Genomic DNA, 26,448 nt, shown 5'->3' with positions numbered 1-26,448 from the left:
TATTATTGGGTAAATTAAACCTATACCGCTGAAGTTTAGTTTTAATACAAATACTTTCATGAAGTTTTGGAAATTACATTTTCCTCCATAAAATTTATGATCTCATTACAATTTGACTCCCGTTAATTAATTGTTAGGTTTTCTGATACAATTGGCTGACATCATCAGTTAAATTGTTTGAAAGAAAGTCGACACAGACTCATTATATTCAATCATTCGCAACCGATAAGCAGTTGGCCTTGTCAACTGCCCATTTCAACAAAAGAACATTCAACAACGCGCAATGTCTCAAACAGAGACTCATCATATATATACACACATACAGAGAAATTCGAGTTCCACATATATATGTACAAATAGAAAACAAACCTCTCTCAATTCACTCCTGTTTGATACAAAATGCTATCCATTGAAACAAACAACACAGCCAAACTCTTCGATTATTCCCCTATGCCCGAAGAATACGCTTCATCATCAGCAGAACAAGTTGCTGCAAACGACGACCTCTTAACCGAAATCTTAATCCGCCTACCCTTGAAATCCCTCCCGAGATTCAAGTCTGTATCCAAACACTGGTTCTCTCTCATCAGCAGTCCCCATTTCACTCGCACCCAAAATGTTGACCCAAGCACTGTCTCTGGCCTGTTCTTGCACTCATCGTCATACATCCCCAACCTTGGTTTCATACCTGTAGACACCGGCAAAAACGCAACTTCCATATCCTTTCCAGGTCTATCTGACATTTGCATTATAAATTCTTGCTATGGATTAATACTTTGTAAGACTACCAACAAGTATCATATCCTCAATCCTTTGACCAAGCAATTCACTACGCTTCCTGATCCCCATCCTAAGCACGTAGGTTTGAGTCTAGCCTTTGACCCATCAAGATCACCTCACTACAAAGTTGCCTGTGTTTGGGGCCCTATGCACTACAACAGCTACTACTATTTTTATATGGAGATATATGCATCCGAGACCGGCTCTTGGAGGGCTTCTGGTGAACCTTTGGGGGCGGATATGTTCATGCATCTTGATGGCGGGGTTTATTGGAATGGTGCAATTAACTGGTTCTGTACCTGGGGGAATTCCAAATATTTCAATCTCAATGAGGAACGTGTTGGAATTTTGCCAATGATCCAGGTCTAGGGAATGATGAGTATGAGAGGGAATATAAGTGTTACGTGGAGTCTCGAGGCCATTTGCATCTTGTTCAAGTGTATGGTCTAATGACTCGATTCAATGTTTATGAGATGGAAAGTGTTAAAAAATATATATATTATTGATTGATGAATGTTGTGTGTATTACAAATAGTGAGTGGCTCATTATATAGGAGTGGGTGAGTGTAGTAGGTGAGGAGTAGGTGAGGAGTAGGTGGTGGTAGGTGATGGTAAATGGGTGGTAGGTGATGTAAAATTTAACAGTCCCCCGCAAACTCAAGGAGGATAGAAACTAACCAACTTGAGTTTGGAGAGAGGAACAAAATAATAAAATACATAAAAGTAAAAAAATAAAAAAATAAAAAGGATAGGAGACACTGTATGGTCGTGTCAGACCGTTGATGAAGACACTGGAAGGTTGTGTCATAACGATGTAGAGGACACTGGATGGTTGTGTCATAACGTTGTAGAGGACACTGGAAAAGCTAACCGGAATCAATGTCGGGACAGTTTATGGGGTCATGTCGGACCGTTGAAAAAGGCGCACCCTCAAAAGGTGTGCCCAATCTGTCAAAAGGCGTGCCATCAAAAAGCGTGCCCAATTTATCAAAAGGTGTACCGAACATGATGGCGAGGCACGTGAGTTTGTCGTCTTGGCTGGCGCGCCCGTTTGTCGTCTGGCGCAAGGGGCGCGCGATACGCGTGGCTGCCTTGGCTATTTAACCAAGGTTGATGCTGAGGCGGAGGCAGACAAAAAAACTTCTGAAAATCCCCTGAAAAACTCGTCCTTTGCTGAGAGAGATACTCTGTAACACTCGGTAACACGCTGTTGCCCAGAAAAATGGCTTCATCTTCCCGCGGTCTGCTCACCCTCTTTCCCGACCTCAATGAGTCAACAAGAGAGATAACTGGAGCGGGGGCACTGGAACCTCAACCAAGTGCCCCGGAGTTTGCTCCGCTGAACTTTCCGATGCGGTCTGTGGAGCAAAGAATGGCAGTGCAGTCGGATGTGGAAGCCAATCAGTATACATTGAAGTCATGTGTGGAAACCATGACTGCGGTTACAAACTTGTCGAACCGGCTGCAGAGTAGGACAAATGAGGTGCAGCAGTTAAACTCCCAGCTGGCTCTGCTCCAACGCATGTATAAGGATGCGCGAGCAGAGATAAGTGTGCTGAAGGCGGAAAATAAGGAGCTGAAGCGGAAGGCCACCGTGATGTTCCGATTTGGAGGGCCGCCATATGCTGCAGTGGAGGAGTATGGGGGAGTGAACTTGCTTGGTGGTCTAGGAAGCACGGAGGCAACACCGTCAAGGGCCGCTCAGGACGGAGGCAAGAAGAAGAGACCGGCGGCAGAGTAGAGAAGAAAATCCTTCCTGTGGATGTGGTTGTTTTGTTTGTTGTTGTTTTTGGGTTTTTTTTTTTTTTTTTGTGTAAAATTGTGATCGGGGTTGATCCCTTGATATGAATAAAATGAGTGTGGTGTGCAGTTGTGTTTGTTGGTTGTTGTTTTGCTTTGTTTTTTGTTTTTTTTTTTTTTTTTTTTTTGTGTTGGTGAAATATATATATATATATATATGAAAAACGAAAATGATAAATACGGAGATAAGAAAAAGGAAAATTTGTCAAAAGGCTGAGGGAAAAAAAAAAAAAAAAAAAGCAAAAGAAAGAAAAAAAGAGGAAAATTCAAACAACAAGACAAGTTGATGGAAACTGGTGGGAAGAAAAAGGGAAAAGAGATGATGGGTAGGTAATAAAATAAAATATAGAAGCAGTGGGTTAGTGGAAGAAAATGTTAAAATAAATGGGTGGAAATATTAAAAGAAAGGTGAATGTGCGTGAGGAGAGAGACACACACATGGGTGAGACAGATAAAGAGAATAAAAAAAATAAAAGAAATAGATAAAAAAGAAGACCCATGTGCCTGCATTTTCACCAGCTCGGTAGAAGACCCATGTGCAATATTATATAAAAAACAGATTTATATATATAGATATAAATGAAAGAAAGAAAAGAAAGTTGAGGGGGTGGGTTAAAAAAAGGATAGTGGGGTGGAAAGTGTAAAGTGAGAGAGACGAATGTCGATGCAAGTGTGGCGGACTCGTCGCAAAAAACAACACAGCAGTGGCTGTCCCTCGGGAGCGGGAAAGCAGAGGGTCCTGTGGTGGATGGTGATGCTGTGGGGACTCTCAAAGTTCGAGCAGACCATATGGTGATGCTTGCTAAGGCACTTGCATATGAAGACTTTGACAAAGTGGATCGCGGTCGAGTCCCTAAAATGCGTTATGCGGGAATGCTTGAGGATGACAGGGAGTTGAAGCTGCCAAGCAAGTACCTTGTTGCGCCCCCAGAGATAGAGAGGACGTCTGGTGAAAATGTGGTCCAGAATGGCGTGTCTGTCCAGAATGGCGTGTCTACGTGTGCTTGCAGGGAGAAGGGGATATTGACGCCACTGTTGTGGCTTGCAAGGCTGCTGATGAGGCTGGGAAGATGATCCTTTATGGATGAGTTGGGAGCGCGGCAGGGCTTGGTGGATCGCCATGGACGCGCCACCGGGAAAGGAGCAGCGGCAGTGGTGGCAAGTTTCCAGCTGATGATGTTTCTCGCGGGAAGGATCAGGAAGAAAAGGATGAGGAAAGTGATGCTGAGGACCTGCCTGAGGGAGATGAGGACAGTCAGCAGCTGGTTTGGACATGTGGTGGTGAAGAAGAGTAAGGTATGTGTAAACAATTTTAGCGGACTAGGTTGAGGTCCGGCGGACGGCTAAGGTGAGGTTGCCGCCCGCCGGTGAAGCGCGAATACTAGTTTCTAAACCTGCTCTGATACCATGTTAAAAAATATATATATTATTGATTGATGAATGTTGTGTGTATTACAAATAGTGAGTGGCTCATTATATAGGAGTGGGTGAGTGTAGTAGGTGAGGAGTAGGTGAGGAGTAGGTGGTGGTAGGTGATGGTAAATGGGTGGTAGGTGATGTAAATTTTAACAGAAAGGGACTACTCAGGTTGGTCTGTGAAATACCATGTCGATCTTGATCCAGTAGGAATTGCATTTCCTGAGATGATGCACCTAATAGATCTTGATGATTACTCATATGTTGTACTCACTATTGTAAGGGGAGAAAAAGATGAGGACTCATTTATGGTGCTTCACGTACCTGGTAAGGTCATACGTTACAATCTCGTTGATAGAACTTTCAGGAAGATATGTGATGTTGATTATGAGGGCGTGCAAGATGGTTCTTTAAGATACTCCTGGTACGATGCTTTTCAGTACATCGAGTCACTCTCTAGTGTTTGACAATAGTTGTTGCTTTTAAAGCATTTCTTTCACTTTTGTTGTTCTCATTCTTCTTCTTGTAGTTTGGGGTTTTGAAATCTTACAACATTTTTGTTGCAATAATGTGATTCAGGAAATGATTTTGATGTTTCTGAATTGAAGATATCACTGCCATTGGTTTTATTCATACCATTGTTGAATTTTATGTTAACAGAATATGGATGATCTTAATTAATTTCTCTTTTATTAGATGCTAGTGCCAACTAAGTGATACCTAAGTAAATGAAGCATAGCTTAAAAAGTAGGGGTGGGCGCAGGTCGATTGTGGCCACAGGATCTCCAATCCGCCATCCGTTCGCCAATCCGGCGGATGTGGATTGAGCAGATTAGCGGTTTGGCAGATGGATGCGAATCAGTTTGGCGGTTTAAAATTTTATAAATTTTCAACATAATTCAACTTGTGCACTTCCTCAAAAAAAAAAAAAAAAAAAAGTATTACAATTAATGACTTAAAAAAATATTACAATCACTTCATGCCTCTTCCAAAGTAAGAAAGTTTGAAACTTTAGAATATCACAAGCACTACATGTCTCATCCACATACTACAATTACAACATGTCTCATCCACATAAAGTATTACAATTTGTGGTTCTTAAAATATAAAAACAATTCAAACCACCAAAACCATGAACAGAGTAATAGTAGATATTGTATGTCTCTGTATTGTTACATCTGTATCTGTTTTTGAAAACAAAAACCAACAAGCATATATCATATTTTCTATTTATTATTTTTAGAGATAGATTTAAAAACAAAAAAAAATATAGATAAATAATACATTTATTTTTTTCAATTCAAAAAAGATATTCAAATTGAAAACTTTTTTTCAACAGAATATTTAAATTCTTTTTTAATTGAAAACACAAACAGAATATTTAAACAAACTGAAAACACAAAGTCTTATAAATTACTAGGGGTGTTCGCGATTTGCCGGTTCGGTTGCGGCCAAAGGAATCTCAAATCTACCATCCGTCCACCAACTTGGCAGATTGGAGAAAATCAATCCGCAACCGTCCGCTCGTCATCACGCATCCATCCAAAATGTGGCGGATTAGTTCGATTCGGTCGGTTTTGGCGGATCGATATACACTACAACAAAAAAGACCTTTGGTGACATACTAATTTTGTCTCCAAACATCATATTTTCGTCACTAAAGTGATCTGCAACGAAAAAAATTTCCACCACGTTCGTGACCTATACGTCGTCACTGAAAGTACCTGGTGACGAAAAACAGTTTCGTCGCCTATTTTTGATTTTTGGCGACAAAATATTTCGTCGCTGAATGTTGAATTTTTCATCCTCTATGACATCAATTTCGTTGCCAAAACTAAATAATATTTTATTTTAATTGTTTTTAGCAACGAAATATTTCGTCACCAAATAAATTTTAGTGACGAAAGTTTTCCTCACCAATGATATGGATTAAGGTGACAAAAAAATTCGTCACTAAAATAAGTAGAAAAGAAAATTCTTCAATGACAAAAAATATTGTCACAAAATATTTCAATTTAGCGATGAAATATTCAGCAAATGTGACGAAATTATTTGTTTCGTATTATATCATTAGTGACAAAATTATTCGTCATATTTTTTGAAAACTAATAGCGATATTTTTTTTTCGTCCCTAATAAAAATTAAAAAATTTGAAAATAGGAGTACTATTTTCTTTTGAAATTTTTTCTTTTCAATAACAATTCCCTGCGCATTTCAATAACATGTTCAATAAAATATCTATTACAAATCAATACAAAAATCTGTTCATTTTCATAAACATCACAATTGAATTTCAGCACTATCCACAAAAATACAATACGAACTGCATGCGGATTATAAACATGTCTCATAATATTCACAAACAACGTCTACTAATATCCACAAAAATATCATATCAACCGCATGCGAATTACCAAACACATCTCCTAATATCCAACAACAAAACATGTCTACTAATATCAACAAAAATAAAATATCAAGGGCGGATTACCCAACATGCCCTGTAATACCAACAAAAATATAAAATTTACAATGCAACTAAAATACATGTAAGGTAATATGAACAAAAACACAAAATGAGCTACTATTTGCCCTCCAAATTACCAAACATGTCCGTATCAAATCTCGAATCTGCAAAAAAATGAAACACAAAAAACAAAAAAAAAAATGCAAGTTAGAAAATTATTATCTTATCCATAAAATATACAATTTAACATTCATTTTTCGAATTAGTTTTCAAATCGGGAGTTCGGTGCAAGTTTCGTAAGTTTCCACAACTTCCATTGGTCCCTCCCGACGTGTTTGAGGTGTTCCCCGGGCAATCCTGTGGCTGTTGCACGATTTTGGCCCCCGAATGTCTATTTTCAAGCTTAAGTGTGAAAAAGTGCAATTTTGGACTCAGTTTCAAACCAGGAGTCCCGTGCTAGTTCCGTAAATTTTCAAAACTCACATTGGTCCCTCCCGAGGTGTTTGAGGTGTTTCCCGGACCATCTCGTGGCTGTTGCACGATCTTGGCCTCCGATGGCCTATTTTCAAGCTTAAGTGTGAAAAAGTTCATTTTTCGACTTAGTTTTCAAACCGGGAGTCCCGTGCTAGTTCCGTAAGTTTTCACAACTCACATTGGTCCCCTCCGAGGTGTTTGAGATGTTTCCCGGGCCATCTTGTGACTGTTGCACGATTTTGGCCTCCGATGGCCTATTTTCAGGCTTCAGTGTGAAAAAGTGCATTTTTGGACTCAGTTTTCAAACCGGGAGTCCCGTGCTAGTTCCATAAGTTTTCACAACTCACATTGGTCCCTCCCGAGGTGTTTGAGATGTTCCTTGGGTCATCTTGTGCCTGTTGCACGATTTTGGCCTCCAATGGCCTATTTTCAAGCTTAAGTGTGAAAAAGTGCAATTTTCGACTTAGTTTTCAAAGCGGGAGTCCCGTGCTAACTCCGTAAGTTTTCACAACTCACATTGGTCCCTCCCGAGGTGTTTGACATGTTCCTTGGGCCGTCTCGTGGCTGTTGCACGATTTTGGCCCCCAATGGCCTAGCTTGAAGCTTAAGTGTGAAAAAGTGCAATTTTCGACTTAATTTTCAAACCGGGAGTCCCGTGCTAGTTCCGTAAGTTTCCACAACTCACATTGGTCCCTCCCGAGGTGTTTGACGTGTTCCTCGGGCCGTCTCGTGGCTGTTGCATGATTTTGGCCCCCGATGGCCTAGTTTGAAGCTTAAGTGTGAAAAAGTGCAATTTTCGACTTAGTTTTCAAACCGAGAGTCCTGTGCTAGTTCCGTAAGTTTCCACAACTCACATTGGTCCCTCTCGAGGTGTTTGAGGTGTTTCCCGGGCCGTCCCGTGGCTGTTGCATGACTTTGGCCCCCGATGGCCTATTTTCAAGCTTAAGTGTGAAAAAGTGCAATTTTCGACTTAGTTTTCAAAGCGGGAGTCCCGTGCTAGTTCCGTAAGTTTCCACAACTCACATTGGTCCCTCCCGAGGAGTTTGAGGTGTTCCCCAGGCCGTCTCGTGGCTGTTGCACGATTTTTGCCCCGATGGCCTAGTTTGAAGCTTAAGCGTGAAAAAGTGTAATTTTCGACTTCGTTTTCAAACCGGGAGTTCCGTGCTAGTTCCGTAAGTTTTCACAACTCACATTGGTCCCTCCCAAGGTGTTTGAGGTATTCCCCGGGCCGTCTCGTGGCTATTGCACGATTTTTGCCCCTGATGGCCTAGTTTGAAGCTTAAGTGTAAAAAAGTGTACTTTTCGACTTAGTTTTCAAACCGGGAGTCCCTTGCTAGTTCTGTAAGTTTTCAAGCTGGTTGTGACATCTGTACAGTGGTTCGGGGGGCGTTTCATATTTTCGCCCCTTTAACGCTCTTTTTCGGTTAAGTTTAAGGCGTTTTCGGCTCTAACTCCCAACCTACACGTGCTAATTACATTCCGTTTGTGGTTACAAGTCCTATTTGTCATGGGGAAGCTGGTTGTGACATCCGTACAGTGGTTCGGGGGCCGTTTCCCATTTTTGTCCCCTTAACGCCCCTTTTTGGTTAAGTTTAAAGCATTTTTGGCTCTAACTCCCAACCTACACATGCTAATTACATTCTGTCTTCTGTCACAAGTCCTATTTGTCATGGGGAAGTTAGCGATGACATCCGTACGGTGGTTCAGGGACTGTTTCGCATTTTCTTCCCCTTAACACCCTTTTTCGATTAAGTTTAAGGCGTTTTCGGCTCTAATTCCCAACCTACCTTTGCTAATTACATTATGTGTATTGTCACAGGGAAGCTGGCCGTGACATCCATATGGTGGTTCATGGGCTCTTTCGCATTTTTGCATCCTTAACGCCCTTTATCAAACATACCTTTTCAATTTGGGTTCCACTTGGTCAATATAGCCCGAGCACTAGTACCAAGTTAAGACAACCCCACTACACTAATTTACCATTTCTATATACTATTGGAAACTATCAGCAGCTAATTTTGTTGCATTTTCCTTCTTGCTAAACAGTTAGTACTTCAAATATGCTTGCATATAATAAGAAATAGTGATGCATTTCCATTATGTTAGAGAAATCAAGATTTTCCAAAAATCTGAATTTTTTCTAATAAGCTCAAGAATTTAAGAACAATTTTTAACATTTTATCATACTTGAAAATCCTTTTTAGTTCTTATTCAGAGCATGAACGTGATTTCAAGAGTACAAGACAAACTAGAGAAATTTCATGAAGAAAACTTTCATCATGCAAGATCCACTGACCTGTAATGAAGAGATTCGATGTGACAAATGACCTTTGAAGACAGATACCCAGCATCCATATTGGCATTTATGTCATCACCAATAGACCAATGTGGACCTCCAGAATCAGATTTTATTCTTAGGAGTTTGAGAACTGTATTGAACCCTTACATTTATAAAGTAAAGTAGTGATAGAAGAGGGTGGGGGGACTTTGAGGTAGAACTTCTCCAAAATACACACAATCACACGTACAAACATATATGCATACAAGTATACATATAAAGATGACTGTTGCCAAAGTCAACCTTAAAAGGAATGTTTCTGACAATAAGCTTCCATTTTTTAGTCTTGGAACCCTGACCACAAATTCAATTGAAAAACAATAATAATTAGACTCTTAAGCATAAATCATAAAGAATGAATGACGAAATAGCTAGCAGATGTTTTCACTGTCTGCTAAGGAATACTCTCAAATCACCTATAGCCAGAGCCTAGGTGATGGTGACAGCCCCCAAGTCACCTAGGCAGTTGTCTGATGCACAAGTTGTGCATAGTAATATAGTATGTGTGCATTCAGTTATCGCTAAAACATTAACTACAAACAAGCTTTAAAATATTCTGATATTGAAGAGAATGAAAATGGAGAAGTGTTGCGAGGAGATGGAAAACATCGAAAGGGAATTGGCAGCTAAACCCAGGGGACACAATTTTGCCACAATGAACAAAGCAACTTGCAACTCACAAAAAAAAGACCTATAAGAACATAACTTAATAACAATAAGGGAGGGAATTTGGTGTGGGAATGAAATTTTTTCTTTGAGATTGCTTTGAACTGGATCGTTGGTTAGTGGATTCTCTTCCTTGCTATTTTCCTTCCGATTGACCCTCTTAATATGCATTACCAATGCCAAAACAGCAGATTGAAATAGCTTTTCTAGGAATCAAATGTTGTCCATCTTGTACCTATTTAATTAGTGTAAAGACATTAAAAAAAACTTATTATTCCCATTTGTTCCCCTCTTTAATTTAAACAGAGCATAAAGTCATTAATTAGTTTGTTATTCTAATAAATCCTATATACATGTGATAGATGTGCAAATTAACCAATGATCTTAACTACTCAAATGAAAGAATAAACAGATTACATCATCCTATTTAACTCAAGCAACTAGTCAAAACTTTGAAATTATAAGAAATTTAGACATTGTGTTTATTCACAAGACAAGAGATTGAGGGTCTACATGTTGTGACCAATTGACTTACAAACTATCCATCCATCATTTACGAATTTCTGCTTAAAAATTTTACTTTACTTAAACCATGCAGTCAAAAAGTAAAAGAAATAAATAGTTCTACTCCTCCATTCACAGTTATAAATCATGAAATAAATGCTGCACTTTATAATGACAAGTTTGATGAGCAACTGGAGGGAAAAAAAGCTGTTACTATTCTTATTATGAAGAAAAAGGTAACTGTCACATACTTTTATTCATAACACCAGCAAGGAATCAATCTGCAAAAGAGGCCTTAATTAGAAACAACCTTAATATATCTAGAACAAACAAGTTAAGCAACCATAAAATTTCAAGCAGATTAAATTCATTGAACCACCAAGCCTATTCATCATATTAGGATATTTTCCAAGCAGATCAAATTTCAATCTCCAAAAATTCATTGAACCCATTCATCATATTAGGATATTTTCCAAGCAGATCAAACACCTGAAATGGGCAAAGTTTCAGAATAACCACCAAGCCTCACAGCAGCTAATCAATGAAACCACAACCTCAAATCAGAGCAGACCAGCATACCACAACCTCAACACAGAGTAGGAAAAAATCGCATTCAACAATTTACCCAATTGGAAATCGCAAAAAAAAATTGAAGGAAATCGCATACAAATCTTTATTCACGAAAAGTGTACATATATATATAGAAAAGAAGATACCTGGTGCGAAATGAACGGAGAAGAGGGCTTCCATTGGTTCGCAGCAGTGAAGCAAAACGAACGGAGAAGAGGGCTTCCGGTGGTGTGATTCGAACGGAGAGAAAGGGTTTCCGGCAATGCTCATGTGCATGTGAGGGCAAGGAAGAGATCGGTGAGAATGTTTCACGAGCTCAGACCAGAGAGAGACGAGACTGGGTGAGAGAGTGAGAGAAAGAGTGCGAGAGAGGAGTGATTTGGGTAGAGTGATTTGGGAAGACAAAACAGCGTCGTTTTGTTCCCTAAAATTATAGGTGTCGAAATTATATTTGTCTCTGAAAATTTTTACAATGGTGATGAAACTTTTCCTCTATAATATGGTGCCCAAAATTTTCACCAAAATTTCTATGGGCAGGAATTTGATTTGCGACGAAAAATAAAATTTAGAGATGAAAATTTTTCTCGTCACCTATTATTTTATTTTCTTTAAGCATTTGGTGACGAAATTTTGTTTTCGTCTCTAAAAATAGTACAATTGGAGACAAAATTTTATTTTCATCACTAAAACATGTATATTTGGAGACGAAATATTTTTTCGTCATGCGTTTTCGTCACATAGACCTTTTTTGTTGTAGTGATATCCGCTACTCACCCCTATTAAAAAGGCATGTTCTTTATTTAGAACACAAGATAGGTATTATCGCTGCACTCAATATTTTTTTTTTAAAAAAATAATTTGAATGAAATATCAGATTCAAGAAAAAATATTCGGTGGTTCAGGATCACTATGTTAGATTTGATCCCAACCACCACACATCAAATTTGGTCCTATCAATCATGATCAACCTAATCAATAGAAATGTTCCCAAAATCTCACATTCTCACCTTTTCAAAAACCATTCACCAAAGAAGTAGTGTGCTTTCTAAAAGATAAAAACAAAAAATGAAAATGATACCAAACTGGCCAATGCTGGGTGGAAATAAAGCATATCGGCCTGCTGTGATTGGGAAGTACATGAGCTCTATAAAATGATGCTCTAGTAGGAACTATGATGAAGAAACCAATATGCTCAATTAAAAGGAGTCTTTGTTCTGTAATGGCCATTTCACGAGCTGTACTGCAGTGTAAACAACTAGTGCATCATTTCCATCCACTTCAGTACTTTGTATTTCATAAGCTTGACCCTCAACAATACAATCACCTAAGGAAAGAAAATAAAATACAAGCAACAAAAGAAAAGGATTAAATTGTAGAACTTCTTTGAGTATAATAAATAAATTGTAGAACTTCAAGAAAGTTTTGCACCACATTGGTACCATGGTTGTTAAAATCAAGATCCTAAGCGGGATCGAAGAGAGGTTCTCTCTCATGGATCAGATTGAAAGATTCTAGCTACTTTCTATAAATAAATAAAAAAGGTAAAAATAAATATCAATAAAGATAATGAATATTAACCATAAGGTAAAAAATCACCAACCCAATGATCCTACCTGCGACCTATACGATTCTCCATGATCCCACACTACCCCACACAATTCTACTAGTGATCCTCCTACAATACTGATTTTTACAATGCTTTGGAACTGTTTGCCAATTTAGGATAGTAGGATACGATCCATATGATGATTTTGATAACCATGATTGGTACCCATTTTCACATAGTTCCAATTAGATGTATCCCTATTCACATGTGCTTTGAAAAAAAATGAAATTACATAACTTAGTCATATTGGTGAATGGTTAATATGGCCAGCCAAGCCACTATAAGGGAACTCAACAAAATGTAGCTATGGGATACCAAATATGAACTCAACCCTTAATTTAAAGAAGATTGCAAAATATATAGAGAATCAGTTAGGTGATGAAAAGTACTTTGAAGCTGCTCGGTTAAAGGGGTACTGATTGCGCCGCCCATTGTTGCAGACTTGTGGAATAAAAAAAATAACAGGGCCTCCCATACCTGCTGCGAAATTTAAACCAGCAGGGACTTCTCCCTGAAAATCATTCAGGCACCAATTAGAATAGAAAGAAGAAAAAAAAATTTCAAGCAAGAAAATAAAGAAAATTGCATAGGTTTTAGCTTCTAAAACCCAAAAAGGTTTTCCAAAATACTAACCAAGATATTTGGTATTGGTAAAGTATAGAAAACTGTTTGGTTTTCTCGAAGTGAAAATGAAAGAACAAAAGAATTGATCATTGCGATGGTGATTATGTGATAACAGAATTTTAATAAATTTTGAGGATACAGGTGACCTTTCTGGAAAAAACATTGTAAAAAATTATAAAATAGAGCAAGCCTAGTGTTAAAGTAACAATCACACTATGAAAGACTGTAATGTTGTGTTTGGTTAGAGGATTTGAGGAGGGATTTAGAAAGGGAAATAAAAAAGGTAGGTGAAATGTGAATAAAATATACTTACATTTCACCTAGTTTTATACACCTTTTCCCTCCCCAAATCCCCCCACCAAGACAAAATTATACAAGTTGAATTGCACTAACATTAAATGTCTGTGAACAGGCAAACAACTTTGTAGCAAGCATTAACAGTGGCAAACACAATTCATATACTCTAGATTTCTATTTTTTCTCACGAAATTAAAACAAAAACAAAAAACGAATTAAAGCATTATTAGAATCTAAAAAAAAATGAAGAGAACAATGCAGAAGAAGAGAAAAACATCAACAACATGAAATTGTACTTGTGAGGAAGAATAAGAGCAAACTAAAATTTGTTAACTAATAACATGAATGATCAATAATAGCCTAAAAGTAACAAAGGAAGTATAACTTTGATCTAAACAGTCTAATTCTTGTTTTCTTGACTTTCTCCTATGTAGATAAGAATTGCCTCTCCACCGACTGCAAAACTGCCAAGCTACCTAGACCACCAAAACTTATTTATTCGGAAAAAGTAGCTTCACTACTAAATCTTGAAATCTGACCATGGTTCATTGGAAAGGAGTAAAATGAAATAATCATTCTATCAAAATATGCATCCTCATATTTGATTGATTAAAAAATTAATTTTAAAAAAAATATTATAAATAGAATCATCATTCACCACTATGGTTGTGTTTGATTGAAAGATTTGATGAGAAAAATGAAAAGGGAAAAGGAAATGCAATCCCATGTTTTGTTTGATTATAATAGAAAACACAGGAAAAGAAAATGAGAGGGAAATGTAATCCCACTTTTTGTCTTTTGGTCTCACTTGGGTTCAGTTTGTTTAGAATCAAAAAGTAAAATGTGAAAGAGAGAAAAAATTAACTTCTATGAGTTTGTTTAGCTTGAAAGTAGTGGAAAGTATAAGAAAAATAATTTTCTTGTACAACTCATATTAGCATTGTAACTAATTTTTTATTTCTTGGAAAAAAAACACAAGAATACACAAGAGAAATTGAATGTGTGAGTTATCTATAACTAAACTTTTAAATTTTTTTATATTTTTCTTACAAAATTTTCATCTTAATCAAATGCTTGCAAGAAAATATATTTTCTTTTCTTTCACTTCATTTTCTTTTACTTTCGCTTTCTACCAATTTTTCTTTCTAATCAAACAAGGCCAGGCTCTTTTCTTTCTCCATTTCCCAACTCAACCAAACATAGTTTGGAATTTCAATCTTATCAATTCTTTCACCTTTTCTTTCTATTTTCCTTTCCATTTCCTTCATCAAATCCTCCAATCAAACACCGCCTATAAAGAAATGATAACTACAGAGGGAGCCTAAGGTTTCGTTTGGGAAGTGGGCTGGCTTTTTGGCTTTTTGACTTTTTTGACTATTTTAACCTAGGCTAAAAAACTTAGTTTGGGAAATGTAACTAATTTTTTATTTCTTGGAAAAAAAACACAAGAATACACAAGAGAAATTGAATGTGTGAGTTATATATAACTAAACTTTTAAATTTTTTTATATTTTTCTTACAAAATTTTCATCTTAATCAAATGCTTGCAAGAAAATATATTTTCTTTTCTTTCACTTCATTTTCTTTTACTTTCGCTTTCTACCAATTTTTCTTTCTAATCAAACAAGGCCAGGCTCTTTTCTTTCTCCATTTCCCAACTCAACCAAACATAGTTTGGAATTTCAATCTTATCAATTCTTTCACCTTTTCTTTCTATTTTCCTTTCCATTTCGTTCATCAAATCCTCCAATCAAACACCGCCTATAAAGAAATGATAACTGCAGAGGGAGCCTAAGGTTTCGTTTGGGAAGTGGGCTGGCTTTTTGGCTTTTTGACTTTTTTGGCTATTTTAACCTAGGCTAAAAAACTTAATTTACGAAGGGTTTTTTTGGCTTTTTTGACTTTTTTTGTGAAAGAAGAGTGTAATGATTATGGGTTGGATATGATGTTTTGTTTGTTGTGGCTAAAATAGCCTATTTTGTCTATTTTGTCTTTTGTGGCTATTTTAACCAAAAAAAGCCCAAAAACCTCTTCCCAAACAGAGGCTAAAAATTATCATTTCATTCCAACTCATTCTAGTCATTCTAGTGGAGTATAGAGCATACCCCCATTCATATTAGAAACTTTTATACAAAACCTAATCAAAACTCATCCCAAACCTACTCAAACTTCAATCCATCTTCACATCTACACAAAATTTGAACTAAAAAATTCCTTAGGTTAAAAATGACAATCTATTACTTTATTTTAAAATAACATTAATAAGTAAAGTAACACGATTGACAAACTTAACGTAAAATACAAACAGTACTGAGCGAAATTGACAAAATCGCTAACCAGTAAAAAGGATCGATAAAGCAAAAATAAGAGAAAATCCAGGAATCAAAGACTGATTTGGGGAATTTTCTTATAAAAATTACCTTTATTGTCTCACATGAGACGAAGTCGGAGAAGACTTTGCTTGTCCACTTCCGCATCGCAGACGAGGGTTTTCCTTTGCTTTGTTTGTGATTTTACATTCTTGCCCCCAAAGCATGAGAAGATGCACGTACAAAAAACAAGGGTAAAAGAGGTATTTCACCATAGACGAAAGTAGCCGGAAAAACAAACCGTTCATTTTCTTAGAATCGAGAATTTGATAAGGAAGAACAAATTCCAGAAGAAAAAGAAAAAAACAAAAAGGTGAATGGATTCCTCCGGTTTATAATATGGACTCGATTGGATGGTTTATTCGGTTCCTGCGGGTTTATCACCGATTTTCTTTTAATAATTTAAATTATTTGTTTATTTATAAAAATAAAAATAAAAATGATTTATGGTGTTTATTATAAATACATAAACAAATAAAAATTGAACGCCATATTCATTTTTTTATAACCAATATAATAAATTGAATAAATTATAATTATTATATCGATTTAATTTTTTTATAAATAATATATACAAAATATTCGACAAAATAAACCATGCATAATATCAAAACAAGACTCGTGTAAGCCCACAAAACTGAATAACGTCCCACCATCATTTAAATTAAATGTGTATTAAATTAAAAACTGAACTGTTCCAAGGTTTGCAAACATTTTCCAAACCTCAATTGTGGGGTCTTTTGAGAAGTTACTGAAAAAAATCAGCTTTTTTAGTCCAAAAAAATCAGTTTTTTTACCCAAAACAATCCAACTTTTATCAAAAAAAGGTCACTAAAAAAGTCAAAAAATTAATTTTTTATCAACTTCTAAGAACAACGCTGAATAGCAGTTTCTTAGTTGAATTTCTATATCTTTCATAATATTTTAAACAAAAAGTCGGGCTACATCATCAAGGTGAAGTTCTGCGCAGCAACCAAACCGTCCAAGAACATATACGCGGTTGTCCCACTCAATGTCCCAAACACACAACTCCTCATATAAATACAAACAAATCCAAGAATTTCATATCCTACCAATCACCTCTAATTTGATACAAAATATGTTTCTTTCCATCGAAGCAGACAAGACAGCCAAACTCATCAACATGCCCAAACAAGACCCATCATCATCATCATCATCAGCAGAACAAGTTGCTGCAAACGACGATCTCTTAATCGAAATTTTAACCCGTCTACCCCTGACATCATTACCAAAATTCAAGTCCGTATCCAAACACTGGCTCTCTCTCATCACCAGCCCCTACTTCGCCCGCATTCGTAATCTCAACCCGAATATTATCTCTGGCTTGTTATTACACTCATCGACACACAAACTCGTCCCCGACCTCGATTTCATTCCTCTTGAAACTATCGAAAACCCAACTCTCTTTCCAAGTCTATCAGCCATTCGCATTATAAATTCTTGCAAAGGGTTGATATGTTGCGAGAATGAGCAAAAGTATCATATTCTCAATCCTACAACCAAACAATTCACTTCGCTTCCTGAACCCTGTGCTGCGCTTGGAAACTTGAGTCTAGCGTTTGATCCTTCAAGATCGCCTCATTACAAAGTTGTTCATGTTTGGTGTACTAACTATGATTCGTTTAGTGAGTCATACACCGACCAGAGTTACTTTCAAATTGAGATATATTCATCGGAGACTGGTTCGTGGAAAGCTTCTGGTGAACCTTTCGTTGCAGATATGTTTATGTATGTTCATGGTGGGGTCTATTGGAATGGCGCGATTAACTGGTTTTGTAACTGGGGGGATTCGTTGTATTTCAATGTCGATGAGGAACGCCTTGGAGTTTTGCCAATGATTGGAGGTCCGGAGCGCAATGATGTGGATGAGAGGGATAATTGGCGTTTAGTGGAGTGTCGCGGACATTTGCATCTTGTTCAAGTTTATGGTCTGATGACTCGGTTCAATGTTTATGAGATGGAGAAAGATTACTCGGGGTGGTCTGTGAAATACCGTGTTGATCTTGATTTGATAGGTATTGCATTTCCTAGGATGATGAAGAGGCTGCCAACGGATCCGAGTCATTATGCATATGCTGTGCTTACACTTGTGAGGGAAGAAAAAGAAGAGGACTCATTTCTAGTGATTCATGTACCCGGTAAAGTCATAGGATACAATCTTGTTGATAAGAGTTTCAAGAAGATATGTGATGTTGATAATGAGGGCGTGACCGAGGATTCTTTGATATACTTCTGGTGTGATGCTTTTCAATACATTGAGTCACTCTCTTGTGTTCGATAATAGTTGTTGCTTAAATGCATTTCATTCACTTGTGTTCTTCTCGTAGTTATTGAAGTAGTTTTGGGTTTTGAAAATTTTCATTTTTTGTTGCAGTAATGGGAGGTATCACTCTCATTTGGATTGGGTTGTATGGTTTTCTACGTTGTTACCTCAATGTGAGTTCAGAAGAGCAACCCAACCAAAAAGAGTTATCTTTGGATTCTATATGATTTATTAAATTTTTTACTAAACCTCTTACGGGCATGAGACTCACACACTTGTGGGTTTGTACGGGTCTCACATTCATATAAAAAGTTTGATAAAAAATTTGATAAATTATTTAAAATTCATAACATTTTTCAACCAAAAAAAATTCTCAAGAGCAGTACTTTCCAATCATAGCTCCACCTATGAAGGTCATGTTTGGTAATTTTTAATCAACTGTAATACAGGCTCTCATACATACATAACCTCTGTAACCCCTACTCTCATCCCAACTATTCATAATGTGGGGTCCACACATACATGAATAGACCCCCACACACACACACATCAAGGGTAAAGATCAAATTCGGGTCATGCAACCCCAAAAAAAGGATCCCAAACATTTCTCAATTTTTAATTGATTAAAATAGTCCAAAAAGTGAAAAAAAAAATCAATTCATTTTCTTTATTTTATTGCCCATTTTTTTTTAGAAAAACTAAAAAAAAAAAAAAAATTCAGAAGAATCATAAATTTGTAGACGAAATTAAGATTGTCTGTGCGGAGAGATCTATGGCACCAAATAAATAAATAAATAAATAAGGTAAAAGAAAAGTTATTTGCTTGGTTCTTATTTTTTAAAAACAGTTTTCAAAAAATTCTACACTCTTATTTTCCGTGTTTTTTTGTTTTTACTGAATTTTTTTAATATTTTATGCAAATTTTTTACTTTTTAGACACACCTAACATAAATACACCTAAAAAGTAAAAAAAATTATAAAAAAAATCTTTTAAAAATTCACTAAATATCAAAAATAAAAAAAAATACAAGAATTTAGTACATTTTTTATATTTTTATGTATTTCTTAATTTTTTAAAATATTTTTTCACAATTTTTTATTTTTTAGACACATCTAAGTAAGGTGCATATAAAAAAGTAAAAAAAATATTTAAAATTTTAAAAATATTCACTAAAAACAAAAAAACACGAAAATCAAAAAATTCAATTTTCAAAAAACTTAATCCAAAAAACTCAAACCAAACACAGTGATAAAATCAAAGCAAAATATGTCACATCACAAGTTAAACGACTTGGCTTCTTCAATATAGATCATAAGAGGATGCTGTTCTGGCCGTGGTGTTTGCCAGGATTTCCTTTTAATAATTTAAATCGTTTATTCTTGTCAGACCTTTTGTATTTGTAATTCACACGCAAAAATTAGATTAATTTAATAATTATAAATTATTTAATTTATTACATTTGTATGTAAAAAAAAAACAGCAAGTGCGTATTAAAAAATAGACTACCTATTTTTTTTTATAACAAATGTGACATATTGCATAGGCTACGAATATTAGATTGACCTACTTTTTTGTGTGGATGATGTATACAAACAGTTTAACAAAATAAACGATTCAAAACATTAAAATGGGACCTGCAGTAAATCCCACAAGTTCAAACAAATCCCTCTAGTCCAAATCATGAAGATCCAAATCCTTTCGCAAATCCCTTCTAATTTGTTTTGGAGGGCAAATTTATATTTATGCTGATAGTTCCTGTATTTTAGTTATTATAATTTCAATTGGCTCAATTTTGATCATGAATTTATGGTTATCTCAATTTGGTCGAATTGACTATAATTGTTAACATTTTTTTATGAAAAATACTCATAATCAACATGTGTTATACTATTAAGAGTAAAATTATAAATTTACTCAACTCAATAAGTTAATCTTAATCAATTCAATAATTATTTTCCGTCAAGAAACTTTAATAATATTATTAATTGGATCAAAGTAATATAAAATCAAAAGATAATGATCAAAATTTAACCAATTAAAAATATAAAGATCAAAATAATATAAGAGACAAAATATAAAAATTACCAATATAATTTATCATGTTTCTTTTAAAAAATCAAAATTCAAAATGAAAGTAATGGGAATAGATCGTAAAAGGACTATCTACCGCCATGTATCGGCAAGAGGGGGATGCTAATTTTGCAACTTGGGAGGCTGCTGCGCATGTGCGGTCAATCAAACATTTTTCAAGTTTTATTTTAATAATTTGAATTATTTAGTTTTTAAAAAATATTATATAAACTGTGTTTGTAAAAATTTAAATTAATTAGATATCGGTATCTCTTTTATCAAGTCATGTTTGTATTTAAATTTATACTGAAAATTAAATTTACCATTCAATTTTTTAAATATAAATATCTGAATGGAAGGGATATCAATATTTGATTAACTTAAATTTTTTTAAGTATATTCTACTCAATGTTTTTTAAAAGTAAATAGTTCAAATTGTCAAAATGAGACTAAAAAAAAAACCCATTGACTGCGCAACAGGACTGCAGCAACCATCCCACCCCTAATTTTGGGGTGAATCTAGAGATAATAAGATAACCGTCATAAAGTGTATGGCCTAAGCCTAACCATGACAATAAGGGTCTGTTTGGTTAGAAGATTTAATGGGAGAAATAAAAAAATAAAAAAGAAATATAATGAAAAAGAAAGGGGAAAAAAATGATAGGAAAATGCAATTCCATTTTTTGTTTTTTTTTATTTCCTTACGTTGTGTTTGGTTCGGAAATTTGAGGAGGGATTTGGAACGGAAATGGGAAAAGTTAGGTGAAATATGAATAAAATATACCTATATTTTACCTAGTTTCACACATCTTTTCTCTTTCTCATTCTAAATCTCTCAACCAAATACAACATTAAGCTCTTTCCTTTTTCTATCTCCCAATTCAACCAAGCGTAACTTAAAATACGAATCTTATCAATTATTTTTCATTTTCTTTCTATATCTATTTCCCTTTCCATTTCTCATCAAATCCTATAATCAAACAAAACCTAAGAGGTGGTTTGACAGCACTACAAATAAGCAATTACTTATTTGCTTTTTTTTTTTTTTTTTTTTTGGTCATATCATTTTTTTTTTATTTTTTACACATTTTTTTGTAATAAATAATTTTTTTTTAAAAATAAAATATACCTAAACCACCCCTAAAAGCCTAAAAAAAACGAGTATAATATATATATATATATATATATATATATATATATATATATATATTTAACTTACTTGATTAATATAATTTCAACTGAACAGAAATGGGTGGGCTTGACGTGCCATAATTTGTGATTACTTATTAAACAGGAATATGTAATTTCTTTTTGATTTTGCTATTCTTTCCAAGAAAATAGAAGGTGAGAAAAGTATCCTAGTGTAAAATTCAACACTGTATTATCATCAACACACCTTCGGCCTGCATTCAACACTGTATACCACGCAGTGTACTGGATAGCCTAAATTATTCGGTAATTATGTGTTCAATTAATAATATTGTCTTTTTAGTTGGTTGGTGTGGTCTTCCGTTTTGTTTATCAAGTATCGAGTAATTATCCTAATTTTTGATAATTTTATGTTGACGGTGTGCCTAATCAATAATAAGGATCCCTAAATTATATAGTGCTACAATAAGAGAATAATAAAAAAAATGAAATGATCTTATTGGATAGACACATGACAATAGGGGTGTGCATAATACCGCCGAAACCGTCGAAACCGCCAAAACCGCACTGAACCGCACCGCCAAGGCAATTTCGTTATTATTTGTCAATCGAACCGCTGGTTTTTGGTAAGAAAAATGGCAAATTCTAGTGACACTTTTATCAATCCGCCGGTTTCTATTTTTCTTCCAAACCGCACCGACCCGCAAAGCTATTAAATCATGTTTTATAAGATTCTAAAAATTCTTTTTTACTTAAGTTTGCTTGTTGTTCTATACCTTAGAATATAGTATTACATTACTGCTCGAGGGGAATTTTATGTATTGTATTTGATCATGGTAGCTTTCACAGATGCTTGTAATGAACTGATGGCATAGTCGTTGATATTATCATGTTGTTGCTACACTTGCTGCATCAGAAGAAAGCTTCGCAAGATGCTTAATATCACGGTATCTCTCGTCTTTTTTTTACTCTTTGATTTAAGTTTTGTAATTTGAATTATATTTTTTATAAACCGCCAATCCGCCCGAACCGCCAAGGCAAATCCGTCATTATTTGCCAACCGAACCGCCGATTTTTGATAAGGAAAATGGCAAATTCTAGTGACACTTTTATCAATCCGCCACCCGCCATACGGTTTCTATTTTTCTCTCAAACCGCACCGACCCGCACCGCGCACACCCCTACATGACAACATGAACTTCCCGACCCATGTGATAATTTTTGATAATGAATCACTCAACAAAAAATATTCTCTCTCCTAGAACTGAAAATAGTGTATATTTTCTCCTTTCTAAATTGTCCAAATAAAATTCATTATAATTTGTACATTATGTTATAACTTTTGCTTAAATTTATTATAAATTTGTAATTTCCTTATAAAACGGTAACTTCACACTCAAAAAAAAACTCCCCCACAGTTTTTTACCACATAACTGCCCATTAAAAAAAAAAAAAAAAAAAAAACTCTTACTCTCATACAATTTTAAAAGTTACCTTCTAAATAATTAATTACTAACATATCACCCGTTCTATGTATGGGATAAAATAATATATCATTTATTAAAAATATGATAATTATATTTAATATTTTTATATTTTATCTCTCGTAATTAAAATTTTATTTATAAGTTTAAGGGTTTTCTTTCAAATATTCCTTTACAATAATATATAGTATAGATAGATTAAAATTATTGTATTGACAATTAATAATTAAAATTATATTTTGTTATTAAAAAAAAAGACATAATTTTAATATTTCACTATTTTAGAATAAAAATATATAAATTTTAAAAAATTATCATATTGGTTTTTGAAAGAGAAATAATTAAAGAAATTTTAAAAACTTAATGAGTAAAAAAGAATCATCGTAACATGTAAAACCGTTAAAATCACGGTTAAACTAACAAATCAGTTAAGTCAAAAGACCAATCAGCTTACACAAAAATTAATTAATTAAAATTTTTAAATTTTATTTTATTAAAATTTAAACTGTCAGTAAATATGAAAAGCAATCTATTAAATTAATTTTAAAATTGACCCAATATAAATTTAAAATTATAATAATCTATCTCATGATTTATAAGTTTTAAATATAAATTTAAAATTATCATAATTATCTCATAATTTTTGTATTAAGGAACAATAAGAGTGATATTAAGATTATCGATATATCTATATATTTTATAAAAGAATATTTTTCACGAGAGATATTATGAGAATTTCAAAATCTCATACAAAATTATTTTTAAAATCAAAACCTCTATGTGAAACTGTTAAATAAAAGTTAAATGAAAGCTAGCAAATCGGGATTTTCTTAATTGTTTAAAATTAAGAAAATTAAAAAAATTAGTATGAGATATTAATCATAAGGCTTCTCACTAAAAATTTCATTTTGCTTATATAAATGGAAGTATAAGATTCACTTTATGTAAATGAAACAATTCACTTTTTCCTTCTTTTCTGAATGTGGGATTATAAAAAAAATAAAGGGAAAATTACCTACACCTCCCTTGAGGTTTAATAAAATTGCAGATTTCCTCTTGGAGTTTCAAAAATTACATCCCACATCTCAATTAATGCCGTTAACGGATATCATAAATTGACTAAAATGCCCTTTTGACAAATAAGGGCAAATTACCTACACCCCTTTGAGGTTTAGCAAAATTACAGATTCCCCTGAGGTTTAGCTAAATTATAGATTCCCCTTGAGGTTTAGCTAAATTATCATTTTTAAATAAGTTATGAAATGTAAAATTAAAATGGAAAAGTACTTATCACCCTACAAAAAATTAAGGTTTTAGAGACTAAAATTTAGGAACTAAATTATTTTTAGGGGACCAAATATTTTTGTTGCGAAAAAAGTCGTTATTATATTTGTAGCAACGAAACTTGAACATTAGTGATTAATAATTATTTTTTTGGTATCAAATTTTTTGTCTCAAAAAATAAACCATTTTGAGACCAAATTATTTTGTCCCTAAAAATCTATTTATTAATGAGATTTTCGAAATTTTATCGCTAAAAGCCTTATTTTTGACTTTTCAGAACAACCTTTTAGCGACTATCATTACGACGATATAAATTAGTCCCTAAATATCTTTTACAACAAAATTTTCACTTTTAGAAATATAAAAAATTGGTCTCTAAAACTCTTATATGTTGTAGTGAATCAGATGATGAAAATATCATAAAATTAACAAATAATTAAATAAGTTAATAACACAAGAAAATGCTTGTCAAAAAAATCTTAGAATATGTTTGGTTTGATTTTTAGAATTTTATTTTTTTATTTTTTTAAAAAATAAAAAATTAATTTGGTTAAGAAATAAAAAAATAAAAAATAATTATTATTTTTATATAATTTTATCTTTTGAGTGGTTGGAAATAATTTTTATAAACTAAATATATTTTTTCATATTTATTTTTATTAAATTAGTTTTTATTTTTTTTTAAATTCTGAATTTTTTTTTTTTAAACAACAAAACAAACATAGTTCCAAAAACTTAAAAAACAAATTCCATCTAACGTAATTCTTTTGAAAACTTTGTTGATTTATCAAAAGAATTTTAGCATGGGCAATATCGTCCATCAATTTATATTTTGGTGATGTCAACTAATCATTCTTAACGTTTAGTTAACGATAGGGGTCAAATTGCTATGCGAATATAAACCTCGGGGGTGAGATGTAATTTCTAAAACCTCAGTGGAGAATTTGTAATTTACCTAAACCTCAAGATAGGTGTAAGTAATTTACCTTAAAATAAAAGTTAAATGAAAATTAGCCAATGAAGATTTTTTTAATTGTTTAAAAGTTAACAATAGTTTTAGCGGGAAGTTTATTTTGAATTAAGCAATCTTAGCTGTTTAAATTTTAATTAGGTCAATCTTTAATTTTTTTTCAAACCAAACAAATTTAACCAATATATTTTGATAAAACCCCTAAAATCGCAGTTAACCCATCGAATCAGTCAAACCAAAAACAGTTCATCCTATCGGCTAGATCAAAAGACCAACCAACTTATACAAAAATTAATTAATTAAAACTTTTAAATTTTATTTTAATTTTAAAATTTAAACTATCTTAAACTGAAACATATACAACATTATGATATTAAATGGGAGCATAAAGTTTATATAATGAAATAACTCATTTTTTTTCTCATTTTCCTGATGTAGGATTGTAAAATAAAAGTTAACAGTTATTTGGACAGAAAGCTCATTCTAATCAAGCAATCTCAGTCGTTCAATTTTAAACAAGGTTAATCTTAGTTTATTTCAAATCAAACAAATCTAAGCAATATATTTTGATAAAAATAGCTAAAACTGTGGTTAAACCAATGAATCAGTCAAACCGAAAACGATTCAACCTAATCGGATAAGTCAAAAGACTAAACAATTTACAACAAAATTAATTAATTAAAACATTTAAATTTTATTTTAAAATTTAAACTATCTTGAACTGAAACATGCATATTATTATAATATTAAATGAAAGTATAATATTCACTTTATATGTCAGATTGTAAAATAAAAATTAAATAGAAGCTAATCAATAGATATTTTCTTAATTGTTTAAAATTAAGAAAAAAAAATGGTATTGATTATAGGATTTCTCACTAAAAAAAATTTTTTGCTTATATAAATGGGAGTACAAGATTCACTTTATATAAGTGAGACAATTCACTTTTTCTTTCTTTTTCCGATGTGAGATTGTAAAATAAAAGTTAAATGAAAGTTAACCAATGAAAATTTTCTTAATTGTTTAAAATTAAGAAAATTCAATAATTTTATAATGAGCGTTTGAAATTTCTATAAGAGTTCTCCTTAAAACCTTTTTTATAAGCTTCATTTTATATAAGTGAAACAACTCAATTTTTTTCTTTTCCCGATGTGTTATTGTAACACTTTATATAAGTGAACCAACTCACTTTTTTTTTTTTTTTTTTCTCGATGTAGGATTGTAATTATTTTAAAGCTAAATATTATAAAAGTTTCAAAATCTCATACAAAATTATTTTTAAAATAAAAAATGT

The 26,448-nt window shown here is 33.6% G+C and overlaps 2 protein-coding genes and 1 long non-coding RNA gene across 5 annotated transcripts; 2 read left to right on the top strand and 1 right to left on the bottom strand.

Moving 5' to 3' along the window:
- Nucleotides 1-399: 399 nt before the first annotated feature.
- Nucleotides 400-1,149, top strand: LOC114300014 (F-box protein At5g07610-like). Its single transcript, XM_028244867.2, has one exon. The coding sequence runs from the start codon at nucleotides 400-402 to the stop codon at nucleotides 1,147-1,149; it is 750 nt and encodes a 249-aa protein (XP_028100668.2).
- A 5,181-nt stretch (nucleotides 1,150-6,330) lies between these two features.
- On the bottom strand, nucleotides 6,331-16,829 carry LOC114299998 (uncharacterized). Of its 3 annotated transcripts, XR_014337559.1 has the most exons (7): nucleotides 15,963-16,798; nucleotides 13,011-13,132; nucleotides 11,162-12,339; nucleotides 10,935-11,030; nucleotides 10,697-10,726; nucleotides 9,234-9,569; nucleotides 6,331-6,627 (listed from the first exon to the last, which is right to left on the bottom strand). It is a non-coding gene; the product is annotated as an uncharacterized LOC114299998 (long non-coding RNA). The 3 variants fall into 3 exon arrangements; XR_003642518.2 differs by lacking the exon at nucleotides 10,935-11,030 and having other exon boundaries at nucleotides 15,963-16,829; XR_014337560.1 differs by lacking the exons at nucleotides 10,697-10,726; nucleotides 10,935-11,030.
- Nucleotides 16,830-17,010: 181 nt separating this feature from the next.
- On the top strand, nucleotides 17,011-18,213 carry LOC114310561 (F-box protein At5g07610-like). The gene has a single exon (XM_028256612.2). It carries the CDS (start codon nucleotides 17,011-17,013, stop codon nucleotides 18,211-18,213), a length of 1,203 nt encoding a protein of 400 aa, XP_028112413.2.
- Nucleotides 18,214-26,448: the final 8,235 nt, after the last annotated feature.

This window comes from Camellia sinensis, chromosome 8 (assembly GCF_055761805.1).
Source record: "Camellia sinensis isolate YWXY chromosome 8, ASM5576180v1, whole genome shotgun sequence".
In the NCBI taxonomy this organism is placed as follows: Eukaryota; Viridiplantae; Streptophyta; class Magnoliopsida; order Ericales; family Theaceae; genus Camellia; species Camellia sinensis.
Note: the sequence above shows the minus strand (reverse complement) of the source record. Positions and strands in the feature narration are given on the sequence as shown.